At 53.4% G+C, this 22,838-nt stretch overlaps 9 protein-coding genes across 10 annotated transcripts; 4 read left to right on the forward strand and 5 right to left on the reverse strand.

The window, feature by feature from the left end:
* Positions 1–1,367: 1,367 nt before the first annotated feature.
* On the reverse strand, positions 1,368–2,245 carry H257_00708 (hypothetical protein). The gene has a single exon (XM_009823519.1). The coding sequence runs from the start codon at positions 2,192–2,194 to the stop codon at positions 1,514–1,516; it is 681 nt and encodes a 226-aa protein (XP_009821821.1). The 5' UTR covers positions 2,195–2,245; the 3' UTR covers positions 1,368–1,513.
* A 305-nt stretch (positions 2,246–2,550) lies between these two features.
* On the reverse strand, positions 2,551–3,579 carry H257_00709 (hypothetical protein). Its single transcript, XM_009823520.1, has one exon. The coding sequence runs from the start codon at positions 3,549–3,551 to the stop codon at positions 2,748–2,750; it is 804 nt and encodes a 267-aa protein (XP_009821822.1). The 5' UTR covers positions 3,552–3,579; the 3' UTR covers positions 2,551–2,747.
* An 853-nt stretch (positions 3,580–4,432) lies between these two features.
* H257_00710 (hypothetical protein) lies at positions 4,433–8,693 on the forward strand. Its single transcript, XM_009823521.1, has 4 exons — positions 4,433–5,731; positions 5,779–6,607; positions 6,667–7,001; positions 7,057–8,693. Exons 1-4 carry the CDS (start codon positions 4,508–4,510, stop codon positions 8,521–8,523), a joined length of 3,855 nt encoding a protein of 1,284 aa, XP_009821823.1. The 5' UTR covers positions 4,433–4,507; the 3' UTR covers positions 8,524–8,693.
* A 325-nt stretch (positions 8,694–9,018) lies between these two features.
* On the forward strand, positions 9,019–12,535 carry H257_00711 (hypothetical protein). Its single transcript, XM_009823522.1, has 8 exons — positions 9,019–9,094; positions 9,145–9,759; positions 9,818–9,973; positions 10,030–10,043; positions 10,104–10,245; positions 10,325–10,480; positions 10,532–10,695; positions 10,754–12,535. The coding sequence occupies exons 1-8, from the start codon at positions 9,088–9,090 to the stop codon at positions 11,141–11,143; spliced, it is 1,644 nt and encodes a 547-aa protein (XP_009821824.1). The 5' UTR covers positions 9,019–9,087; the 3' UTR covers positions 11,144–12,535.
* Positions 11,145–14,266, reverse strand: H257_00712 (hypothetical protein). The gene is made up of 5 exons (XM_009823523.1): positions 13,942–14,266; positions 13,517–13,887; positions 13,328–13,450; positions 13,195–13,278; positions 11,145–13,148 (listed from the first exon to the last, which is right to left on the reverse strand). Exons 1-5 carry the CDS (start codon positions 14,177–14,179, stop codon positions 11,187–11,189), a joined length of 2,778 nt encoding a protein of 925 aa, XP_009821825.1. The 5' UTR covers positions 14,180–14,266; the 3' UTR covers positions 11,145–11,186.
* Positions 14,267–14,442: 176 nt separating this feature from the next.
* Positions 14,443–15,007, reverse strand: H257_00713 (hypothetical protein). Its single transcript, XM_009823524.1, has one exon. It carries the CDS (start codon positions 14,956–14,958, stop codon positions 14,536–14,538), a length of 423 nt encoding a protein of 140 aa, XP_009821826.1. The 5' UTR covers positions 14,959–15,007; the 3' UTR covers positions 14,443–14,535.
* A 116-nt stretch (positions 15,008–15,123) lies between these two features.
* Positions 15,124–16,576, forward strand: H257_00714 (hypothetical protein). The gene is made up of 4 exons (XM_009823525.1): positions 15,124–15,668; positions 15,718–15,946; positions 15,992–16,226; positions 16,277–16,576. The coding sequence occupies exons 1-4, from the start codon at positions 15,152–15,154 to the stop codon at positions 16,481–16,483; spliced, it is 1,188 nt and encodes a 395-aa protein (XP_009821827.1). The 5' UTR covers positions 15,124–15,151; the 3' UTR covers positions 16,484–16,576.
* Positions 16,577–16,688: 112 nt separating this feature from the next.
* H257_00715 (Atypical/ABC1 protein kinase) lies at positions 16,689–18,977 on the forward strand (the record flags this gene model as incomplete). The annotated part of the gene is made up of 8 exons (XM_009823526.1): positions 16,689–16,765; positions 16,818–17,142; positions 17,200–17,481; positions 17,531–17,611; positions 17,687–17,914; positions 17,975–18,348; positions 18,618–18,713; positions 18,847–18,977. 8 exons carry the CDS (start codon positions 16,689–16,691, stop codon positions 18,959–18,961), a joined length of 1,578 nt encoding a protein of 525 aa, XP_009821828.1. The 3' UTR covers positions 18,962–18,977.
* Positions 18,956–22,695, reverse strand: H257_00716. Of its 2 annotated transcripts, none has more exons than XM_009823527.1 (10): positions 22,152–22,695; positions 22,007–22,081; positions 21,680–21,946; positions 21,354–21,623; positions 20,276–21,288; positions 20,111–20,220; positions 19,961–20,031; positions 19,741–19,878; positions 19,360–19,679; positions 18,956–19,218 (listed from the first exon to the last, which is right to left on the reverse strand). In XM_009823527.1, the coding sequence occupies exons 1-10, from the start codon at positions 22,647–22,649 to the stop codon at positions 19,017–19,019; spliced, it is 2,964 nt and encodes a 987-aa protein (XP_009821829.1). In that variant the 5' UTR covers positions 22,650–22,695; the 3' UTR covers positions 18,956–19,016. The 2 variants fall into 2 exon arrangements, with proteins under 2 accessions (XP_009821829.1, XP_009821830.1); XM_009823528.1 differs by having other exon boundaries at positions 20,111–20,157; positions 20,243–21,288.
* Positions 22,696–22,838: the final 143 nt, after the last annotated feature.

The following is a 22,838-nucleotide window of genomic DNA, read 5'->3' on the forward strand; positions in this document are numbered from 1 at the left end:
CCAATTGTACTTTTTTACTGTATTTGACTTGATTAAAGTATGTACAGAGTGTTTGACCGAATAAACCCTTTTAATATGAAAATGGTATACAATTATAGAGGGTTATACGTCAAATTGGGCGTGAAGGCGGTCGCGGCAATTGTCAAAGTAGGCGCCGTGAGCTTTGTATGTGAGCTCAGACGTAGTAAAATACAGGCTCATCTTAAATGAATGACTTGTAGATACCAGGTATACTTCATTGGAAGGAGTTGAATTATGGAAACATTATTCGATAATTTTCGATGTGCAGTCAAGACTTCAACGTGAACACAAACCTCCTTAAAAAAGTTGGACCTAATCGGTCCATTTTATTTATGCCATAAAACACCCGATTCTCATGTGGCATAACGTTTTGACTTTGGTGGCATCCAGACGCACAAAATCTCGAAAAATGGAATATTTCGATTTTGGCACCTTTTCTTCGAAAAACGGCTACTCGAAGTATTTTTTGCCATTTATCGTAGCCGCCCTAAGGTAGATTTCCAATTTAGGAGATATGGGACGATTTAAGGGGCATCGGATTCAGCCAATCACCCGGCAGAATATTATACCCTAACCACAAAAAATATATGCATGGATTAATACTACGATCAAGTTTAAAATATGTCCCTTAAATTGTCCCCTACTTTTGAGAAAATGGGATATTAGGACATGACAGATACTGTGAAAATAGATGTTTCAGTGCTTGTTGGAAAGACCTGTATTTCCTGTTCTATTATCAGTTTTCAGAAGTCGAAACCCATTCCTCAGTAGCGGTGACTCCAAAACATGTCTCTTAAATTGGAACTCCACGTTAACAGTAAATCTTGATCTTCACTGCTTCTGATTGGTGGAATAGATCTCATCGTCGATTGGCTGGTTTGTTGACCATATGATTCATCGTCGTTCCCAAGATACTGTATGTGCCAATTCCGATGGGTCGCTTACGAAAATTTATAAACTTATTGTTATTAACAATTCATCCGGTGAGAAATCAATGTCGGCGTTTTCGCGTACGTACTGTACCTATTAGGATATGCATGCATAACTGGTTACTGAGATGTTGACACCCCCGTTGCCCTGCTGAGCTGCTACGTGGGCAAGCGCCGCGTCATGCTAAGTAACTTATGATTCTTCCTAACGAGACCTGCCAACGCGCATCTCTCCGCTATGGGCATCCAGACAACTTTGTGGATACTTCGTTTCTCCTTTCTTTCATGGAATATGAGACTTTGGGAAATGTTTGCAGACTTGCCAAAACGGTTTATGGCATAATTTTATGATTGACCAGCCCTTAGGAAAAGTGCCAAAAGTCTGAAAACAATTGGACTAAGATGTCGGACCAGTGTGGTACTTTCATCTAAGATGAGTAGATTATACGTAACTTGGTATAGTTTTAGGCAAGGAGCGTTTGGTGGCTTTACAGTTAGCATAACTACTATGTACAGCATCTACAGTACCGAGATATGATAACAATGCAACTACCAACAAGCCATCAAACCCACGACGAGTCGCCACTTATGTTGTTGAGCTTTGCGCGCGACCGTCCATCGCCGAGACGCCTGGAGGGTGAATTCGAGAATGGCAGGTCCATGGTTTCGGCACTTGACGCCGTCGTGGTGGCTGCATTGGGATTTACAAAGTAGACCCGACCGTTGTCACCAAACTTGGCGTGCCACTCGTTGGTGGAGGCACGTTGGGTCACTGGGCGCTGGTGCTTCTTTCGAGGCCAAAGCGTCCGTAGTCGTCCGATGCGGAAGATGCCCAGTACTCGTTGGTACATTCCCTTGTGTTCGCTTGGATGGCCTGGCGGAGGTTGCAGGTCTTCGTCTGCGGTAGCATGCTGGATTGTGTGAAAGCCACCTGCAGGTGCTTTGCTCAACTGATGACGCGGCGCACTTTTGCGTCCGAGTTGTCCGATATAGCGGAGCCAGTGTCTGGATGTTGGAGGAGGAACCATGGGGGCTGTGGTTGCCGACGTACTGCTGCTGCTGAAGTCTCGAAGGGATTGGATCTCTCGTTCCAGGGACTCGATGCGAAGTTTGTAAAACGTTTCTTGGTCGTTTTTCTCGAGGCGAAGGGCCTCAAGGTCTGCTTTTAGGATGACCACTTGCAACCGCAGGGCATGCTCGACAGCCGCCGCTTCAGCGGGAGAGCCGGGACTGCTGCTGCGCATACGACTGACTGAGCAACTGATCAGGAATGTCCTTGATGCGGTAAAGCCGTCGATTGCAAGTGTGTACATATGTATGGGGTGAGAATTCGGTTGCCGCTCCCATTGGCCAACACGCACAGGCTGTCCAGGTGCCGAAAATGCGATGAAAATGGTCAGCCCAATTTCTACCGCCTGCTCAAAAGTGCGGTTGTTCTATCGCTCCTAATTTTACACATTTGTTCGTACATAGGACTTGACGTTTTATAATGGCCACAGTTACATCAAAAGTACGAGAGTTGGGGCACTACAATGTGTACTACGCAGTAACGTTAATGTACCGTATAGTGTATATGTATTGCGACACGTGATATTTCACAACCAGTTCTCGAAATGTTTTTAATCCATTGCGTCATACAAATTTGAAGTATATTCAACGTACTGTATTCACAAGTAAATATCAGTTATTACAAGAAAATTATCAGTTATTACAGGAGTCGCAATAGATTAATCCGTCGCAATACATATACACTATACGGTACTAAGTATTTGGTGAAATGTACTATACGTAGTACTACTATTTGGTGACAGCAATGATGACGCCAAGCACCATGAGCACGAAAATGAACGCCAGACCCCCATAGCAGTAGAGCTTCCGCTTGCTGCAGTTGCAATAGTTGGATCTGCCATCGGCCTTTTGGACATGTTCGAGTGCTCCGTGCGTTTCGTTCCGAGCCTCCTGGACGTTGTCGGCGATTTCAACCACAACTTCGTGCTGGTCGTTAATGAGACCATCCACTTCCTTGTACGCGGCATTGATCTCCCGCAGTTGGTGGTTGATGTGAATGATGTCTTCTTCCCGTCGGACCAAGTCGTCTTCGTCGTACGTCGTGACTTGGGCTTGGGCGAGAAACTGGTCTTCGTGGTAGTTGGTGAACCCACCAGGTGCAGGGCGGGGCTGGTTGATGGCGGATGGTTGGGCCGCCGAAGGCAGGTTCACATGGGCCACCTTGGCGTTTTGGCTTGACTGAGAGAAAAGGTCGTGCTGTGTTTTGAAGTCGGTCGAGAGCTTCTTGAGGGTGTTGGACCGGGCGCGCACCACCGGTCCGCTCTGGCCTTTGATGTCGTCGCCCAGCGCTTTGAGGCGCTTTTCAATCTTCGAAATCAACTTGTTGCCATTTCCCAGCAACTCGCGCAGCTTTTCGTGGCTGCTGTGCGAGTCCAGGCTGGTGCCAAACAAAGAAACCTTTTGGTCCACGGCGCGCACAGTCGTGTTCAGGTGGCCGAGGGCCTTGGACACTTCACCGACCAGCTTGTCGTACTTTTCGGCCGACATGATGCCGGCTTTGGGCGATTCCAACGAGTCATATTGGCCACGCATGGCGAACGGCGATCGGTGTTGTGATAAATGCGTACTTCGAACGCAGAAGCCAGCTTGGTTACTCACGTACCACTTTGCCTGTGCGGATTGGCCAATTCGTCCCAATTTTAGCGAATCAAAGGGGTTTTGAATTGGATATCGCTCATACTATTGTCTCGGGTAAAAAGTATATTTTGACATGCATACCGTACGATTGATTGTCAATTTCTGAAATTTGCTTGCCCACACTCGACACAACAGGAGCTGTGGAGATCTTGCCAACAACAAACGTGGCCTATGCAGCCTCCACAGCTTACAAGCGTACGCTATGAGTCCATATGATCATGTCCTCCCTTGGTCAAACCAGGGCCTTGGAATTGGCTTTGTGTGAACACGATATTCCCCGTCCACACGAATTCACAGTCGACATCCTCTGTTTTCATTGATCCTTCCAACTACGGTACGATACTGCAGATTGATGCTTGACAATTTCTCGATTTTTGCCTATTTGTGCCGAATTAAGGACTTTACCACATATCATATCATGGCATCATTTATAAATAATTATTAGTATTACATTACTTGAAGCCACTACAAGGATTAATAATTCTTACATATCAACACACGACGTGAAAAGTATACAACATGATATCATGGTGTTCGTCGTCTTGACCAGGGCATACTGCAGCCCCACCTCTGCTGGGTGTCGGTTGAATATCCAACCGAATTTTGACCGCGCTGATTGTCAATGAATCCGTGATTTAATACATACATTTAATTCACTCTTGGTTAAAGTAGTCAGATGAATGAATTTGGTGAAGCCTGCCCACCCGAATAAACCACGGTGTTCGGGCGGCTGGAAAGGACAGTCATCCACCCTCCTTCCTCACTTTCAATTTAATTTGCCGACTGACGTGCGTGCCCAGTGGCGGCATCCATCGGCGAAGTTGGCAGACATCCACTAGAAGCAGATCATCATGTCGCTTGAAATGGTCCCGGGGGCCAAGTGCTACGTGCCGGACGAGAAGGACGTGTGGTTGCCCGCGGAAGTGATCGGGCAAACTCCCGGCACGAAGGAAATCAAGTGTAAAGTGTGGCTCGTCGACGGCACGACTGAGGAACGCGTGGTGAACTTGGACGATAAGAAAACCCGCGCCCTCATGAGCGGGAAAGGCGAGTCCGAGGACAATGTTGAGACACTTCCATTCCAGAACGAAAACGTTGGCGACGAAGGGATCGAAGACATGATCACCCTCAACTACCTCCACGAAGCTGCCATTTTGTACAACGTCAAGACGCGTTTCTTGAAGGAACTGCCATACACATACACAGGCGACATCTGTATCGCCGTCAACCCGTACAAGCGGTTGCATGACCTGTATGCCGAGCACCAGCACATCCGGTACCTGAACTTTCCTCGGGAAGAATTGCCACCGCACGTGTACGCGACGTCCGTGGCATCGTACGAGAACATGAAGACCGCGAGTCGAAACCAGTCGATTTTAGTGTCTGGGGAATCCGGGGCAGGCAAGACCGAAACGACCAAGATCCTCATGAACCACTTGGCCACGATCGCCGGCGGCATGAACGACGGCACGATCAAGAAGATCATCGAAGTCAGTCCCTTGCTCGAGTACTTTGGGAATGCCAAGACCGTTCGGAATGACAACAGTTCCCGCTTCGGCAAGTTCACCCAGCTCCAGTTCGACCGCGTGGGGACGCTGGTCGGGGCCAAGTGTAAGACGTACCTCCTCGAGAAGACGCGCGTCATCAGCCACGAACACCCCGAACGGAATTACCACATTTTCTACCAAGTGATCGACTCGGGGGACACGGCCAGTGAGCTCTTCTTGGACCCGGCGGCGCACTACCGGTACATTGGCGAGAAGTCGACGGCGATGATCGAAGGCCAGACGGACTTCGAGCACTTCAACATTACCGCCGACCGGCTGTCGCTCATCGGGTTTGACCATGCCGCGCAGATGGACCTGTACAAGACCCTCGCAGGGATTCTGCATCTCGGGAACGTGTCCATCATGTCCAACCCGGCCAACGACGAAGAATCGATGATCTCTCCGGGCGACGAAGCGGCCGCCCATGCGATTGCGTTGATGGGGCTGACCCCCGAATCGCTGCAAAAGGCGCTCTGTTCGCGCACGATGCGGGCCCGGAACGACGTGTACAGCGTGCCGTTGAAAAAGGTACGGCGACCACCACAACCATGTGTGACAACGTCCTGCTTGGGTAGGAACTCGCGATGGACTGCGTGGACGCGCTGTCTAAGGCCATCTACTCGCGCGTGTTTGACTGGCTCGTGGAGCTGATCAACGTGTCCCTGGCAGACGACAAGCGCATGGACCACCATATTGGCGTGCTCGACATTTTTGGGTTTGAGCACTTCAAGCACAACTCGTTCGAGCAGTTTTGCATCAACTATGCCAACGAAAAGCTGCAGCAAAAGTTCACGTCGGACGTGTTCAAGACGGTCCAGATCGAGTACGACGAAGAGGGCATTCAGTGGGAGCACATCGAGTACGCCGACAACCAGGACGTGCTCAACGTGATCGAAGACCGCATCGGGATCATTTCGCTGCTCAACGAAGAGCTCAAGAAGACAAAGGGCAGCGAGAAGGGGTTTATGTCTACGATCACGTCGATCAACAAGGACCTGTACAAACCCAGCGTGATCGAGTTCCCGCGCACGTCGCAGACTGAGTTCATCATCAAACATTATGCGGCGCCCGTCAAGTACGAGTCGATCGGGTTTTTAGAGAAACACAAGGACAACCTCCTGCCCGACTTGAGCGACCTCATGCGCAGCTCCAGCATGGCGTACATCCAAGCGCTGTTTCACGAAAAAAAGGTCGAAGCCAAGGTCGAGCCAACGACAAAGCGGCGGGGCGGAAGCATGATGAACATCTCGACCGTGGGCACGCAGTTCAAGGACAGCTTGACGGAACTCATGACGTCCATCCAATCCACGAGTGTCCAGTACGTTCGATGCATCAAGCCCAACTCGATCAAGAGCTCCAGCACGATGGAGCACGCGATGGTCGTGTCCCAGCTGCGATGTGCTGGTACGTCGTCGTGCACATGCATGTATATCATCAGTGAACACTGTGTTTTGTGTTGGCAGGGGTAATTGAAGCGATTCGGATTTCGCGCGCCGCGTACCCCAACCGGCAAACGCACGACGAGTTTTTGGCCAAGTTCCGGCTGTTCGTGCCATCGGGGCCAGGGTCGTCGAAAGAAAAGTGCCAGCAGCTCATGGACAAGTTAAAGCTGGTGTCGCCGACGCAGTACCAGATGGGGTGGTCCAAGATTTACTTCCAGCTGGGGGTGCTCGAAGAGCTGGAAGACCGCCGCAAGAAATTCCTCGACAAGAAGGCCCGGTTCCTGCAAAACGTCATGCGAGGATGGACGCAGCGGCTCAAGTACTTGCACACATTGGAAGCGATCGTGACCATTCAAGTACGACACAACGCTCTTTCGAGTTTTGTCATTCCTAACCCCGTCTGGTGTTTAGGCGTTTATCCGATGCGTCAACGCCATGCATCGGTACAACACGTTCCTCAAGGGACTCACCCTTCTCCAAGCGCGCGTCCGCGGAGTCCAAGGGCGCAAGGTAGCGCTCGCCGTCAAGCGCAACCACTGCGCGGTGCTCATCCAGCGTCACGTGGCCGGGTACGCCAAGCGCCACACGTACCAGCGCAAGCGCAAGGTGATTGTGCGGGTGCAGTCATATGTTCGCATGCACTTGCAACGACCCAAGTTTTTGGCCGCGCTCCGCGAAAAGAAGATGGAGGCGGACATGAAGTACCAGCTACAAGCGCTTCAAAACCGACTGGCCGAAGAGCAAAAGCGCAGTGCCGAGCTCGAGCAAGAGAAGCAAGCCAAGGACGAGGCCATCATGGCGGACGCCGGCGACATGATCGGGTCCCTCAAGGACGCGAACGAGGCGCTTAAGAAGGAGAACGACGACATGAAGCACCAGATCGCCGCGTACAAGGCCGACTTGGACAAGCTCAAGGCACACACGGAAATCCAACTGAGCCAGAACTTTGTCAAGCTCAAGCAAGAGCAAGACCAGACCCAGGCGCTGCAGAAGAAGGTCGACGCGCAAGCCGCCGAGATCGTCAAGCTCAAGGAACAAGTGGCCAAGGGAGGCAGCCCCGCCGCGGCATCTTCGTCGTCGTCATCCGCGGTCGCCGGCAGACTGCGCAACAAGCTGTTCCGCCAACCTGCCAACAAGAACATTGCACCTCCCGCCGTCGTGGCCGGACCCATGATGGACTCGGTGACCGAGGACAAGGACGTGTTCCCCAGCAGCACGTCGGTCACGGTCAGTTCGGCCGTGGACGTGCTCAAGAAAGCCACGCAGTTCAAGCGGCCGACGTTCTGGCGAAGCGACTCGACCACGGCGCACCTCGCGGAGCCCGCAAAGTCATCGGAACTGCAGCGGGACAGCGACCCCGACGGCACCAACAAGCCGTCCGACTACTTTGAATTCAAGACGTCGGCAACGTCGTCGTCGTCCATCACGAACGACTCGACGACCAAGACGGACCTGGACAGCTTGGAGAGCGCCCCTCGATCGTCCGTGATCAACTCGGCGATGGCGCAAGGGCGCAGCGGCATCTCGTCGCTCACGAACCGCATGGTCAAGAACATCCTCGGGGGCAAGAAGGACGAAAAGAACGGCGACGCCAAAGACGGCCGCTCCAGTCTCACCAACAGCGTGACGGCGGCGGCGGCCGCGGCAGTGGCCAAGCAGCCGTCGCGACCCGTGACCGCCCCCCAAGAGAGTTTCAACTTGGACTCGTTGCCCGAAGCCCCGTTGCCCAATGGCTGGGATGCCAAGGTCAGCCGCAACAATGGAAAAGTATATTACGTAAACAAAACGCTCAAGCTCACGCAATGGGACCGCCCGTCCATCGAAACGCTCAAGTTGATGAAGCAAGCCAAGAAGCAGCAGGAACTGCCGCCCCAATAATAGTTACAATTCCTTTGTCATGTTTCGGGTTGGAGACAACTCTCAAGGCAGTGGTGGTCGCAGCTACACACACGTACTACATGCTACGTGCATAATTTCCCATTTCCAAGTCGAAATTGCCGACTCTGATGCGTGGCGGAGTTTCTTATACACCTCAACCACGCACACGCCATGTATGTACGGCAACCGGAGAAGCTGGTTTGCTACGACGGGACTGCATTTCTCTCGTTTCTCTTCCTGCCTGGGTGTGATCATGACGCTGTATATCGTCCAAGACGGAGCTACATGCAAGTCGAGGTGTCTTCAGCTCGTCGTAACGTTAGACGGAGCTGAAGACACCTCGCGACTTGCATGCTCCATCGTCGTTTGTGCTTGCCTGCGAATATACCGTGAGAAAAAACCTGAAAAAAAATCATTTCGTACAGTCAAATTCGCTGGGATGTGCGAAAACAAAGGGGATGAGAATTTCGTTTTTTTGCATCAAAATTCGAAATACTCCAACACACATTACTCGTGTATTACCTACCTACCTACCTGCTTGACTGCTCGAGGTATCTTGGGACCATGACAGGTACATGCGACTTGCATGGCTTGCCGATTGAATGACATGTATGGATGTAGTGTACAGCTGGGGTCGAGGTGAAGATGGGCAGCTCGGATTGGGCGACACAAGCGACCAGTATCGACCGGTGGTCGTCGAAGCGCTGCGAGAACGAATCGTAGTTCAGATTGCGTGCGGCAGCGGCCACACCGTTGTGCTGGACGACAAAGGTGACGTGTACACGTGGGGTCGAGGCGACGACGGCCGCTTGGGCCACGGAGACAACGGATGGAAGTTTGTTCCGCGACTCGTCGAGTCGTTGCAGACCAAGCAGATCAAACAAGTGACTTGTGGAAGCTACCACACCGCCGCGGTGACGGTGTCTGGTGAATTGTACACGTGGGGTGGCGGCATGTACGGGAAGCTCGGCCATGGCAACGAAGTTGGGCATTCCGTGCCGTACTTGGTGGAAACACTGTCGAACCTCAAGGTCGATCAAGTGGCGTGCGGGTCGCGGCACACGGTCGTTCTGCTGCAAAACAGCGACGTGTACACTTGGGGCGACAAAGAAAACGGCGTCAGCGGCCAGGGCGACACGGACGGCCACCAGTACCTGCCATGCGCCGTGGAAGAGTTGAAGAACAAGGGCATCAAGCAGATCGCCGCGTGCGGCTTTCACACAGCAGCGTTGAGTGGTAAAATGACCCCATACACAACACTCGTCCATGGGATAGTTAGTCATCAAGTTGGTAGACAAAGGAGAGCTCTATACGTTTGGCGAGGGCAAGTTTGGGCGGCTGGGCCACAACAACGAGCGAAATCAGATCGTCGCCAAGGTCGTGGACACGCTGGTCTCGAGTCCTATTCGACAGGTGGCGTGCGGAGGCTTTCACACGGCCGCCGTCTCAGGTACGCTAGGTTGAGAACGGCCACCCACACTAATAAAGAATGGATCGGTGGAGTAGAAAGCGGCGAAGTTGTACGTCATCATCATCGCGGCCGCAAGTAGCCATGTTGATGTGTGTCCATATGTTTGTAGTACACGTGGGGCGGTGGCGAGCACGGGCAATTGGGTCATGGCGACAAGGTGAACAAGACAATTCCGTCGCTGGTGGAAAAGCTCAACGATCGCGTGGTGGTGCAAATCACATGTGGATGGAGCCACACCGTTGCTTTGACCAGTACGCGCTCTGGCATATATATTTGGTTTTTTATGATGTATTTGGTTATCCCTGCTTTGTTTGATGACATCTTGGGTAGACACGGGCGAAGTGTTTACGTGGGGCAACGGCGACCACGGCAAACTCGGCCACAACGACCAGGTCAAAGTGACGTTGCCTCGCGCAGTGGACGGTCTGCACGGCAAGCGCGTCGTGTCGGTCGCGTCCTACAACGAGCACACGGTTGCCCTTGTCGGTACGATGACCTTTTTCATATTCGCATGCTGAGTACTTTGCTTTGTGGCAGACCCCGTGCTAGCATTCCGGCCGCTGCTGCTGAGCTCGACGTACGCGAGCGACATGCAAACCCTCGTGGACGAGCCAGACTTTGCCGACGTGGTGTTTCTCGTCGAGTCGCGGCGGATATTTGGCCACCGCGCCATCCTGGCGGCGCGGTGTCCGCACTTCAAGGTCAAACTATTTCTCCATGCTTCTTGGTCGTTGACGGTGGATTTCATTCTCTATCTAGGCCATGTTTAGCTCGGGCATGCGCGAGTCCCGCGAGCTGGAAGTACCCGTGCCGTCGATCCGCATTCCGGTCTTTTTGGCGCTGCTCGAGTACGTGTACAATGACGTGGTGGCGGCCGACATGACGGCCGAGATGGCCATCGAGCTGTACGCGTGCGCCGACATGTACGGGCTGGACCGGCTCAAGGGCCTGTGCGAAGTGCTGGTGCAGAAGGGATTGGTCGTGGACAACGCCGGCGTGCTGCTGCAGGCGGCGGACGAGCTGCACGCGTCGCGGCTGCGGGAGATTTGCATGCACTTTATCATCCGGCACTTTGACTACGTGACCAAGACGGAAGGGTTCCACATGTTGTCGCGGGATTTGATTTTGGAAACGTTGCAAAACCGATAAGCGTGTCTTTTAATATTGGATGGGGTTTTTTATATTGGGGGTTTTAATGGTGAGGTTTCTTTTTCTGCTGCGACGCGGCTTTGGCATCGGCGGCACTTTGCTTTTTGCCGGCCACGTGCTTCTTCTTCTTTTGGATAAACTCGGTCGCGAACGCCGACACTTTGGGGGTCGACCCCAAGTACGCGGCCAAGTACTCGCGGATCTCGCCTGGGTCTTCGAGCGTCGCGCAGTACTGAATTAGCGTCAAGTCTTCTGTCCCGCCCAGCTTTTTCACTTGCTTGGAGCTCCACGCTACGAGGTCGTCGCTGCCGTTGTTGTATGCGGGGGTATGCGATGACGGCGATGCTGCTGTTGCTGCTGATGCGTCAAAGTTCCAAAAGCTCGCGTCGCGATCCTTGGGCGGTGTGGCCTTGACTTCCACGGGCGCCGGCCGCGCAGACGAATATGGCGGTGGCATACCCGTGACAACGCTGCTCCATCGCGACGACGACGCCACAGGCTTCTCTTGGCGCTTGAGTTGGGCCAGACGTTCTTCTTCGGCTTGGATTTCTCGGAGGGAGAGGGACCGCGTGATGGGCGCGGGCGGTGTGGCGGCGGCCGTTTTGCTTCCCCACGACTTGGACGGACTGGGGTTGGATACGCCCAGCATGCGCTTGAGTTGTTGGCCCATGTCTTCCAAATGGGGTTGCTGGTCAGGCGTTGGAGAAGGAGGGGGCTGCTGGGACGAGGACGACGAGGACGAGGACGACGAGGAGGGCTTCAACCGACGACGCATGCTTTCCTGCTCCTCTTGCTGGATCTGCTTGAGCGACGGGGTGTTCGGGGTCGTGGCTTCCCACGTCGAGTCGGCTTCTTTGACGACGTCAGGCACGTCCGCCTCTGACGTTTGCCGCCCCCACGACCCCAACTGCGGCACAACGTCCGGCTTGCTCCACGACGACTTGGGGGACGCCTGGGGGGCGGCTGGCTCGGGGCCTCCCCACCCATCTGACTCTGGTGGCTTGTTCCAAGACACGACAGGCGTCGTCGGCTGCTGCTGCTTCTCCTTGCTCCAGCCAGACGAGTCCGCGCCTCCCCACGACGCAGCAGCCGACGGCTCTTCGTCCGCCGGTTTGTCCCACGCCCCGCCCAACAATTCCGGATCGTTCTTCACGGACGAATTCCACAGCGACGACCCGGTCGTGTCTTCGTCCCACGACGGCGCCGCATACTCGGTCGTGACGGGCTTTGGCGCTTGAGTAGGCGGCCCTGCTGCGTACATGCCCAGTCCGCCCATCATGCTGTCGCCTGCCCCGGGAACGATGTTATCCCGAGGGCGGCCCCAACCGGACCCGATCGCCGCAGCCCCCGGAAGAATGGCTTGGGGGCGCTGGTAGTGAAACTGCTGCTGTTGTTGTTGTTGCTGCTGGAGGGCCCGCCCAGCTTGCTCTTGCAATTGTATCCGCTGCTGCATTTCCAACCGAACGCGCTGCTGTTCTTGAAGCGCGCGACGCTGCTGGTCTTCTTGTGCCCGGCGTTGCTCCAACACGCGTTGCTGTTGCAATTGGTTGGCCAGAAATTGCTGCTGTTCCAATAGTTGCTGCTGTTGTTGTTTTTGAAGCAGCAGTTGCTGTTGGTGGTTGGCCCCGGGGGTGGTCGTGGGGCTCGGTACGGTTGAAAACGGGATCTGGCCGTGGCGAAAGTGATTCGCCAACGAGGCAAAGTCCCCTTCGAGCCCAAACCGAATCGGCAAGTGCGGCTTAAAGTACCCCGCTTCAAACCATTCGCGCATCTCCGCCGACTTGAACGGCCCTTGCTGCAGCCCTTGGGGGTCCAGATAGAACCATGCGTCTACGGGGACCGGCGTCACATGAGGCGGCGGCTGATGGTCGTTGAACGTCGACCACGACGACAGGTCCGCCGCCACGGGCTCGGACGCCGGCATGTCCCACATCGGCGGCTCGTCCTCTTCCTCAACGCTGTCGGCAAACTGATCTTCGCTCTCCATCGTCGGTTGTTGCCGAAGCTACATCGCGTTAAGTACATGTGCACTCTTGTGGGCGGGTACGTACCTCGGCGCGCGCGCCGCCAGCTCGATGCATTTCGTCCATTTCACGGCGAAACAGCTCGGCAGCTTCCGCAAAGTTGGACAGTCCCTTTGACCAGTTGGTTAGACAGATGGGGCATAACACGGAGTGAGATTACCATGTCTTTGAATTCCCCGCCAGATGGATCGACGTCATCCCATAGGTCGTCTTTATCGTTGCCACCGTTGGGAGACGGGACGATCCTGGCCCCACGTTCCCAACTGTCTTCTCCACCAGTGCGCTGTACACCACACATGACCCATGAGCAAACGCCACGAACGAAAGAGGATACTTGGTGTCAGTCTACCTTGTCATTCCATTTTCGCCCAGAAGAAGCGTCGTTCAAATCTTCGCTGGTGTGCCGGTTGTTTGAGTCGTTGCCTCCAACACGACCCCCCGCTGCATTGGCGGTGCTGCTGTTTGTTCGGTTGGCGGTGGATGGAGTTGCACCCGACGTATTGCCGTCGGCTCGAGGTTGGCCCCGACCACGCCCTGGTTGACGAGTGCGTTCTTTGTTGGCGGCCCACTGCTTGTAGATCTCATCGTAGTCGAATGGGATGTTGGCCACAGGCGGCAAACTGTCGAGTGCAAGAACTGGCGTGCCTTCGGGGCATTCAGGGGGACCACTACTAACCACGTGCATCGCCAGCAGCTCTTCCCTCGAGTATCGGATCACCACTACGACACTCACTCGCGTTAGCCACACGAGTGAGCCATGTCATATCGGTGTACCTTTGTTCTTTCGTCGATCGCGGTCTTCCGCCAGAGAATACTGCTTCTTGAACCCTTCTCCGTCTTTGGACCATTGTGGCAAGTAGTTGTCGTTCGCAGTCTCGCTGGGGCGGGCGCGGCCTTTCACATCGAACATCGTTTTAGGGCGTAAGTTCAGGTCGCTGTGCTCCTGGGCCTCCTCTCCACTCAATCCTTGCTGCATGGATTGCTGTAGCAACTCTTGATCGTCCATGTCCATCCTTATCGTTGGTTCTCTCTTGTCAATCTTCGTGTACGTGCTGCTGTCGAGCTTGAATTTTGCGCTGTGTTCTTTTTGGCTTTTTTTGTGGTTCACCGCCTTGACCATACAAACCGCAAGGTGAAATCAAATACCTCTATTGTTCGTATCCCCAGGTCAAATATGCGTTTTCACAGGTTTTGCCTCACATGCTTGAATGTCACGCCGACTATAACGCATCTCGCATCGTGTCCGTCATGTAGTTGGCCCATGTACACAGGTGTATCGCTGCATCTAAGCGCATATGATGTATATAGTTTCCATTAGCATACATAGTTTCGATCAAAACGCGCATGGAGTTCCTTCATGTCGTATAGCTATAACTCGTCTGGTACACCATGTCGTTGTTTCTTCTCCCTTGATGCAATGGTGTCGTCCGTGCACTTGAGTGCCGCCAACTGGGCTTGGGTGAAGCTGTTTTTGTGCCCAGGAGATGTTGGGTCCTTTAGAACTGGCCGTCCGACTTTCCATGTGCAGCAGGGGTCGCCCAACTCTTGCCCGTTCGTAGCTCCGTCTCCATCCGAGTCCTTTTCGCACAACTCTTGCGTCCATTTCCCCCCGAGTCGTTCGAAGTCCCGGCCAAACGGTGTGGCCCGTCCTCGGCCATATTTATTCACGTGGCCGACTGCAGACACACCGTCCGTTGTGGTCGTGAGGCCATTTGGAATGCGTAAGCGGTAGATATCGTACGCAAGTACTGACGCCGCGGACATGCACGCAGCAACAAAGGAGGACTTCATGAAGGAATATATTGTTGTCCGACTGTCGGCCACGAAAGCGTTGCGAGCAACAACGTTCACAGTTTGATTGGCTGATTGACATTTCGTTCCACGAATCAAATCGCATTAAACCAAATTAAAAATCATATGTTACAAATAACAAGAGAGAATAAAATTTACTTTATACTTGGATATCCGGATATTGGTTGAAGTCATGTTCGAGTATATCCGGACAACCGCCTTGCGGAATGATAGAAGGAATCGGTGCTTGAAAGATCCATCGGTCGGTCATTCACCTTTGGCCACTCGGTCCTTCGCCATGTTCTTCTGGCGCAACCCCTCGCCGGCTTCAGGACATGATGGGGATGATCTGTCTGTCGGCAGGACGAAGGAAGAGATGTTGCGCTGCAACCGCTGCGACGAATTCGTGATGCTGCCAATCGAGATCGTTGCCAACATCGTCGAGTGTTTGACTCACATGGAAATCCACCACCTGGAAGCGGCGCATCCTCGATTCCGCATGCAGGTGGAAGGCTACAATTGCTGGAAACAAGACGTCGTGCGGCGCATTGTCCTCGACAAGACGCAATGGTTTCGCACTGCCTCGGCCACGATGACCCACTTTAGCAACAACTACCGCGCCATGTCCGTGTGGAAGCGACTCGGATGTTTGGCACACCTGGCAGGATCGAGCAAGTATGGCCAGGACAACCTTATCGCCGATGTGCTTAGTACGTACTCTGCATGATTGTTCAACAACGAAGCGCTGACGATACACAGAGTTCTCGTCGGCAGACAGGGAGAGCGAAGGTCCCGGGAACACCCTTCGACCATCCAAATGCTGGGGGGAAATCCAAAGGTTCAGCGACGAATTGGACACTCCATACAACCTGCAGGAGCTGTCTTCGTTCTCCATGTTCCGACTGCTCACGCGCCGCCAAGCGTCGCTGGGGGAAACCATTCAGATGCTATGTGGGTGCTCGTCGGGCAACTCGTGCTACTGGAGCAGGTATCAAAGGCACACACCACGCACATGCTGATGGCCTGGACGTAGTGCCGCTTCCACGACTCAAAACACAGAGGAATCCATCTACTACCGCATGCGCGGCCATTGCGTCGTCCGCGCGGTGTCCGTGTTGCCGTACCGCGTGTTCTGGCATCCCAATGCGCCGACGTATGGACCGCAGCAAGTGTCGTTTTCGTTTTATGCCAATGAACGCAACGTCGACTCTGAGCACGAAGTGCCTTTCTACGTGTCGCCAGTCTTCGACGTCGTCAACGACATGGTCGTACGTAGCTTCTCCTGTACACGCGATGGCATTCCTGACGTTGTACGCAGGAACAATCGTTCGAGCTCCCTGTGCGAGTGCTCCTGCAAGACGGGTACATGAGGGTGAACTTGATCGGTCGCCACCAAGCACAAACCTTCGACGTCCCCACGTGGATGCAAGCGCATGGCGACGACAACACACCCAAATACTACTGCTGCTTGAGTCAAGTGCGGGCCCATGGGGTTATGATGGACTTCGACACTTCCTCGCCGTGATATCCTCCCAATGTGTCTGTTCAAGAAGGCTGTGGAAGTATTTTTTATAACCTATTAAAACGACGCATACGTTATATATGTTTAACGTGTCACCTTTTGCTTCACTCTTCAAATTAACAGTAAAAGCGTTAAAGGTAAACATTTAACGCGTAACGTTATGTCGACGCCGTGAAATCACATCTTCATCCGAATAACGTGACCAACCATGTCAATTGCGCGCCGACTGGGCATTACGGCCGTGTCCGTTGCCGGCCTCGCATTCGGCGTGGACACCGCTACCAAGTAAGGCGATCGACATGGTTCCCATGCATGCGTGGTCTCTTACATGACCTAGTCGCGTGCCTACACGCGTGGGGCGAGTGGCGAAGGCAGGTGCTGAAACATTTGTCGACTTCAAGCGAAACGTTCCGGTCAAGCCTGATGACGACACTGAGGACGCAAACGACTTCACCAGGACGCTATTGCGCAACGAGTACAAGGCTGCGTTACGAGAGTACAATCTTCGCACGGCCGAGCGATTGCTCCACGTGTGCAAGCAGAACGGCGGTGTGTTCACCAAGATTGGACAGCAATTGGCGTCCTTGAACCATGCGTTGCCTGTCGAGTACACTTCTACTCTCAGCGTCCTCCAAGACCGGGCTTTGCCCGTGTCGTTCGAGGTATGTCCCACTTACCACGTTCCCCACGACTCTCATCCTATCCATGCATGACTACAGGAAGCCAAAGCCGCCGTGGAGCGAGAACTAGGCGGTCCACTGGACAAGTTCTTCCGCGAATTCAACACGAAACCCATCGCCGCGGCGTCGTTAGCTCAGGTCCATCACGCCATCACGCAGGACGGAAACGAAGTGGCGGTGAAAATCCAGTACCCGCAGCTGGCCAAGACGTTGGCAAGCGACCTGTGGACCGTCCGCCAAGCCATCTACGCCGTGGAACGAATATGGGACATCAACATCCGGTGGATCATTCCCGAGATCGAACAAGCGCTGGAAGCCGAGGTACCAGCATTATTCCATCCACAAACACTCTGCGTACTGTATCGCATAGATGGATTTCAATGCCGAGAAACAAAATAGCCGCAACATCCAACGCCTCTTTCGGTCCACGCCGTTCGTGTACATTCCGGACGTACGGCCATACTTTTGCCACACATGGCGACGAACCGTGTCGCATTTTGATAGCATTTGCTCCTTCCTCTCATAGGTGTACGACGAGCTCAGCACGACGCGCGTGCTGACGATGGAGTTCATTCACGGCGTGAAAGTAACCGACTTGGACTCTATTACGCAGACGCTGGGTCTGGATCCGGTGGACATTGCGGGGAAGGTGTCGGCCATGTTTGCTGAAATGGTGTTTTGCTCTGGCTTTGTGCACTGCGATCCGCACCCGGGTAACCTCTTTGTGCGGCGCCATCCTCATCGGCCGTCCGAGGTGCCGTCGGTCCCATCGTTCAAACACTCGATCGCTCATTTGTCTGCCTGCCTATCGTAGGCCCAAGTGGTGCTGCTTGACCACGGCCTGTACAGGCAACTCGACGACGACTTTCGCCGCACGTTTTGCCGGCTTTGGAAGGCGCTGCTCCTCCGAGACAACAAGTTGCTTCTTGAATGCGGTGACCGGTTCCACGTTGGTCCGTACGCAAAGTTCTTTCCGCTCATCTTCACGTACCGATCGATGGACAGCAAGACGATCATGGGCGGCCAAATGTCGGCCGATGAGAAGCTCGCGCTGCGCCGCGACTTGAAGGCGCTGCAGGGAACCAACGTGAATGAATTCTTCGAGCACTTGCCTCGCGACATGCTGTTTGTGTTTCGGTCCACCAACCTCACGCGATCGCTCAACAAGGAACTAGGCGGCAATTCCCGGTAAGCAAACATCGATGCTTGTGACTGAAAAAAATCCTATGTGATATTGTGCTTTCGAGTGAAATTTCATTGTGTTGTGGCGTGGTTTCTCGTTGGAATTTAAATCGATTTGATTGGCTACTTCAGATGAGCTCAAAATTATTAGCCAATCAAAACCTTCTCAATGAAATTCAACAACCAATCAGATCGATTGTGGATCGGTTTGGTCGGCGCGATTCGATTGCACCCCCTCCCCAAATTTGTATATCAAATCGACAATATTTCCATAGACAACGGTTTCAAATATTCGGGAAATACGCACTCAAAGGACTCGTGCAAGACCAAGCCGCCACGGGTGCTGTCCTCACGACGTGGCAATCGATATGGTACGGACTTTTGGACGAATTGTTTACTATACTTATGGTTCGAACCTTTTCTGTATTTTGCGTGAATATTCACTATCATTATTATTTATATATATTATTCCGAGGAGTATTAAAAAAAAATATAAATCGATAGGTGGACCATCGAGTACGCAAACCTCGTGACGAGGCTCCGGTTGATCGACTGGGGTATGTACCTGTACCAGTCGTACTATGGGATTTCCGTCGACCCGGATAAATCGGTGGGATAATAAATCGACTCGTGGATAATATTTTTGCGGACGGTATTAAATATAACATGTCGCGCTATTCTCGAAACGAAGCCGTGAAGCGCTTGATGGCTTGAAAACTGGTCGATTTGGGCTTGGGCGTCGGCGGCACAACTGGCGTGTCCGCGCCCTCTTTCGACGACATCTTCACTCGCAGCGACATGAAGCTGGACTTGCTGCTTTGGAGACGCCCGCCGAGCATGTCTCGCAACGATGGCAAGCGCGCGCCAAACCACGATCTACGATAACATAGAAAAGTCGCTAATTGGAAACCCACTGTTTCAGTGATATACTAGCTTCAAAATATAAAATAGAAACCGAATTATGTTATGGACCCTGTATGGGATTGTATGATATCAAAGGCATGTAAAAGGTACTACCGCTTGGAGGGGCGTTTGATCATAATTGTGGGGGGGTCGCCGTGCACGGGGGGGGTTAGCGCGGGGGGCGCCTTGAAGGAATTGTCGAGGGGTTTGCTGCTGCTATACGTGGGGCTGGTCTTGGCCTCGGTCGTCTGCTTAGTCGCTTTGACGTCCGACGATTGGGCTAGCGCTTTAAACAGGGGCGACGACGGCTGCTCTTGCTTCCGTCGGAAAATGAACTTTTGAGGCGCGTTTTCTAACACCACTTGCATCTTGCCACGGAGCGCCATGTAGTCGATGGGAATGGTCGCAAAATACAACGCCCCTTCGGCCACGCTCTAGACAATGAGTAGATGACATAAGCGAACGAGACCTTTAAGGCCAAACAAGAAAAGCCACCTCGAGGGCCTTGGCACTGGTCTTGATGGGGTCGTTCAGGTCGCCCCCAATGAGAATCACACGGGGCCCCACCAACCCCATGAGAACACGCAAGACCGGAATGGCTGCTTCGAGGCGGGAGCCAATCACAAAACACACCTGCACTCACAGTCAAGTGCAAAGTAAAAAAATATTTCCCGTGTTGAAGACCCTGGTGAAAACAGTTAACATTTGCACTTACAAGGTCGACGCCAGGTCCCAAGTTGGGGTCGCACATGTCCACCGCTTCTTCCTTTGTCTTGGCGTGCAACACTGTCATGTAAGATATATCAAACTCACGTCAATCGTAAAGTTCATTTCGACGTCGTAAGAGGTGTGGTAGTGGCCGTACCTTCGCCAAACCCAAGCAAGTGGATGTACCGTGCTATGGACGGGACACTTTCTTGCGTGAGTCCCCCGACGAGAATTTTAGCCAGTCGCGCGGGCGGGGGGTCTTTGATTCTACATCAAAGTGTTCACATACCATAGACGACACAACAAATCAACATGGCCAGACTTTTTGCGCTTGGCTTTTGGTTCCTTGGGGGACCGCGGGGGAGGTGGCAGAACGTTGTATTCCACCAGAGTGGACTTGCGGCTCGGATCTCTTGCCAGCGCCGGCGGTTTGGCGCGAGCTAAGAACTCGTCCACGATGGACTTGTCCACTTGAACCGGCGCGGGGGCTTTTTCTGGACTGGGGGGGCGAACTTCCTCCGCCTTGTCTTGACGAGGGGGCGTCATTGGTGTTTCGTACGTGTCGTTGTCAGCCATAGATTCTGCTTCTGACGGCCATGATTCGTTCTGCTGTTCCACAGCTCTGGACTCTTCTGGGGTCGGAGCTCGCGTGACTTCTGCGACTGGCACTGTGAAGGGCACTGGTGTCTCCGAAGTCGACATTTCAGACGGTTTGCGGCTATTGTTGTCGACTTCGACTTGGACAGACTGCTGATCGTAGTCACTTTCCTCTCGCGTAGATTCGGCTTTTTCTCTGCTTTGATCTTCCACGACCTTAAGCACAGGGGAAGGAACCGGTTGTTTCGGCGGTTCTGGCACTACCGCCACTGGTTTGGGGGTGTCTGCTTTCAGAGGAACGACTGGGGGGGGTGCAAGTTTGGAGGGGGGCGCAGGTTTGGGCGCCAGCACAGCCAGGGCCGCTTTGGCTGGTTTCGGGGGGATCTTTCGCGCAGGAATGACCACGTTGGTATCGTTGTCGTCGTCGTCGTCGTCTGGCGCTTCCGCTGTCAGTGCCGTGAACTCTGCGTCGTCGGCCGTGAACGCCTTCGCTTCGTCCAGCGGTTTGAACTCGTCGTACTCTTTCTGAATCAGCGACGCGAGCGAGCCTTCGTTCGAGTGCGTCATGATCCACTGCTTGGCCCCTTGCACGACCTCGGCGCCCGTGGTGTTAATCACAGTCTCAAAGAACTCCTTGTACTTGGCTTCGAGCATGTCTTCTGGAACGTACAGCCCATGCCGCTCCATCTGATCTTTGATCCGGATCAAGTCTCGCTTGGCCAAGTCGGCTATTTCTTCCTGCCAACACCCCGACCATAAGAAAAAGATAACATGGAGATACTACATATATGTATATGCCGCACCCCTGTCTTGACGACAAACAACCTAAACAAGTTCATGTACGTTTCCTTGGCCATGGACTCGCCCGCCAACGTCTGCGGGTTCACTCCAAATTTCAGCAACTCTTCCAAGATGCGCTCCATCACGGTCTGCTCCGTCGTGGAGATGTGGCGGGCCGAGATGAAAGCTTGCCGAACGCAGTCGATGAGTGCCGGGTCTGCTCTCGTGAGGCTCACGAGCGAGTTCAAACTGTTCACTTCCCCCGACGCCACGCGTCCCATGAGTTCGAGCACCTACATATTGGACATTTGAATCATGTTATGTGTTGACCTGCTATGTGAGTGCATACCTGAAACAAGTCGGAGCCAAACATTTCCGTGGACAGGTCGTTCTTTTGAATGTACGCGAGGCGCATGCGCTCAATGTCGACGGGCTCGGCTTTTGCCAAGTCGCCCATGGTCGTGATGGACGAGTCCCCCATGTACCGAGCGATGTGGCTGAACGCACTGAGCGTGGCCAGCGGCACGGCTTCTGCCATGAGTTCGTGCAACGTTTTTGTCTTGTCGTCCAGTGTCACTTTGATGACCGTGCCATCGAAAAACACAATCGCTCGAACCTAGTATCACCACGATTGTTGACGAGGAAAAACACTAACTTGATCAACAGACGACGTTACAGAGATGCGCCGGTAGAGCAGATTGAGGAACCCGATGTACGTGGCTTCTTGGATGTCGCACGTCCACACGTCCACCTAGATACGAAAAATGCCATTGTATTCTTGTCTCTTGATTCACACGAGAACAGAGGGGAATTTGGCGCACCACTTCGAATAGGGCGTCGAAGAAGGTCGTTGTGTTCATGTACTGGCTGGACTTTGAATCGATGATCCAGTCCTTTTCGATTTGAACCGTGGCCGTCGACCGTTCAAAGTCATTGCGCAACACCTTGAAGATGAGCAGCATCACTTGCATGTACTCTTGCTTGGTGATCACGTGCTCGTCGATGACCACCAACTTTGGAAACACGTGCCAATACTGGAGAATCGCCTCCCCGACGTTGTGCGACAGCTTGAGCTGCCGTCGTTGCTCGAGGGCATCCGCTTCTTGGAACTGCGCACTGCCTTGCAGGTAGAACGGGATGCTGGGGTCCGCGACTTCTTGAAACTCGAACAACACGTGCGGCTTTTCCTCGGCCCCGATGACCTCCAAGTCGCCGAACGCGGCGATGGAAGTGCCCGTCTCATGGTTGATCGAGGGAATGGTCTCGACAAGGCGACCCAGGTTTTTCAGAAGCTCTGCATCCCGTGTGATATCTGGCATATCGCTCAACCCGCTGTCATATGCTGCCAGGAAAAGTCAGATGCTGCCGAGCAGTTTCGCATTTGAAACGGCTGCAAGCATGACTTTCTTGAGTCAACATTGCATACCAGGCTATTTTTAACATGTAAATACAAGGGCTGATGTCGTGTTTATCGCAAATGTGGATATCCAATCAAATTGTCGCATTAA

This window comes from Aphanomyces astaci (genome assembly GCF_000520075.1).
Source record: "Aphanomyces astaci strain APO3 unplaced genomic scaffold supercont1.1, whole genome shotgun sequence".
NCBI classification, from domain to species: Eukaryota; Oomycota; class Saprolegniomycetes; order Saprolegniales; family Verrucalvaceae; genus Aphanomyces; species Aphanomyces astaci.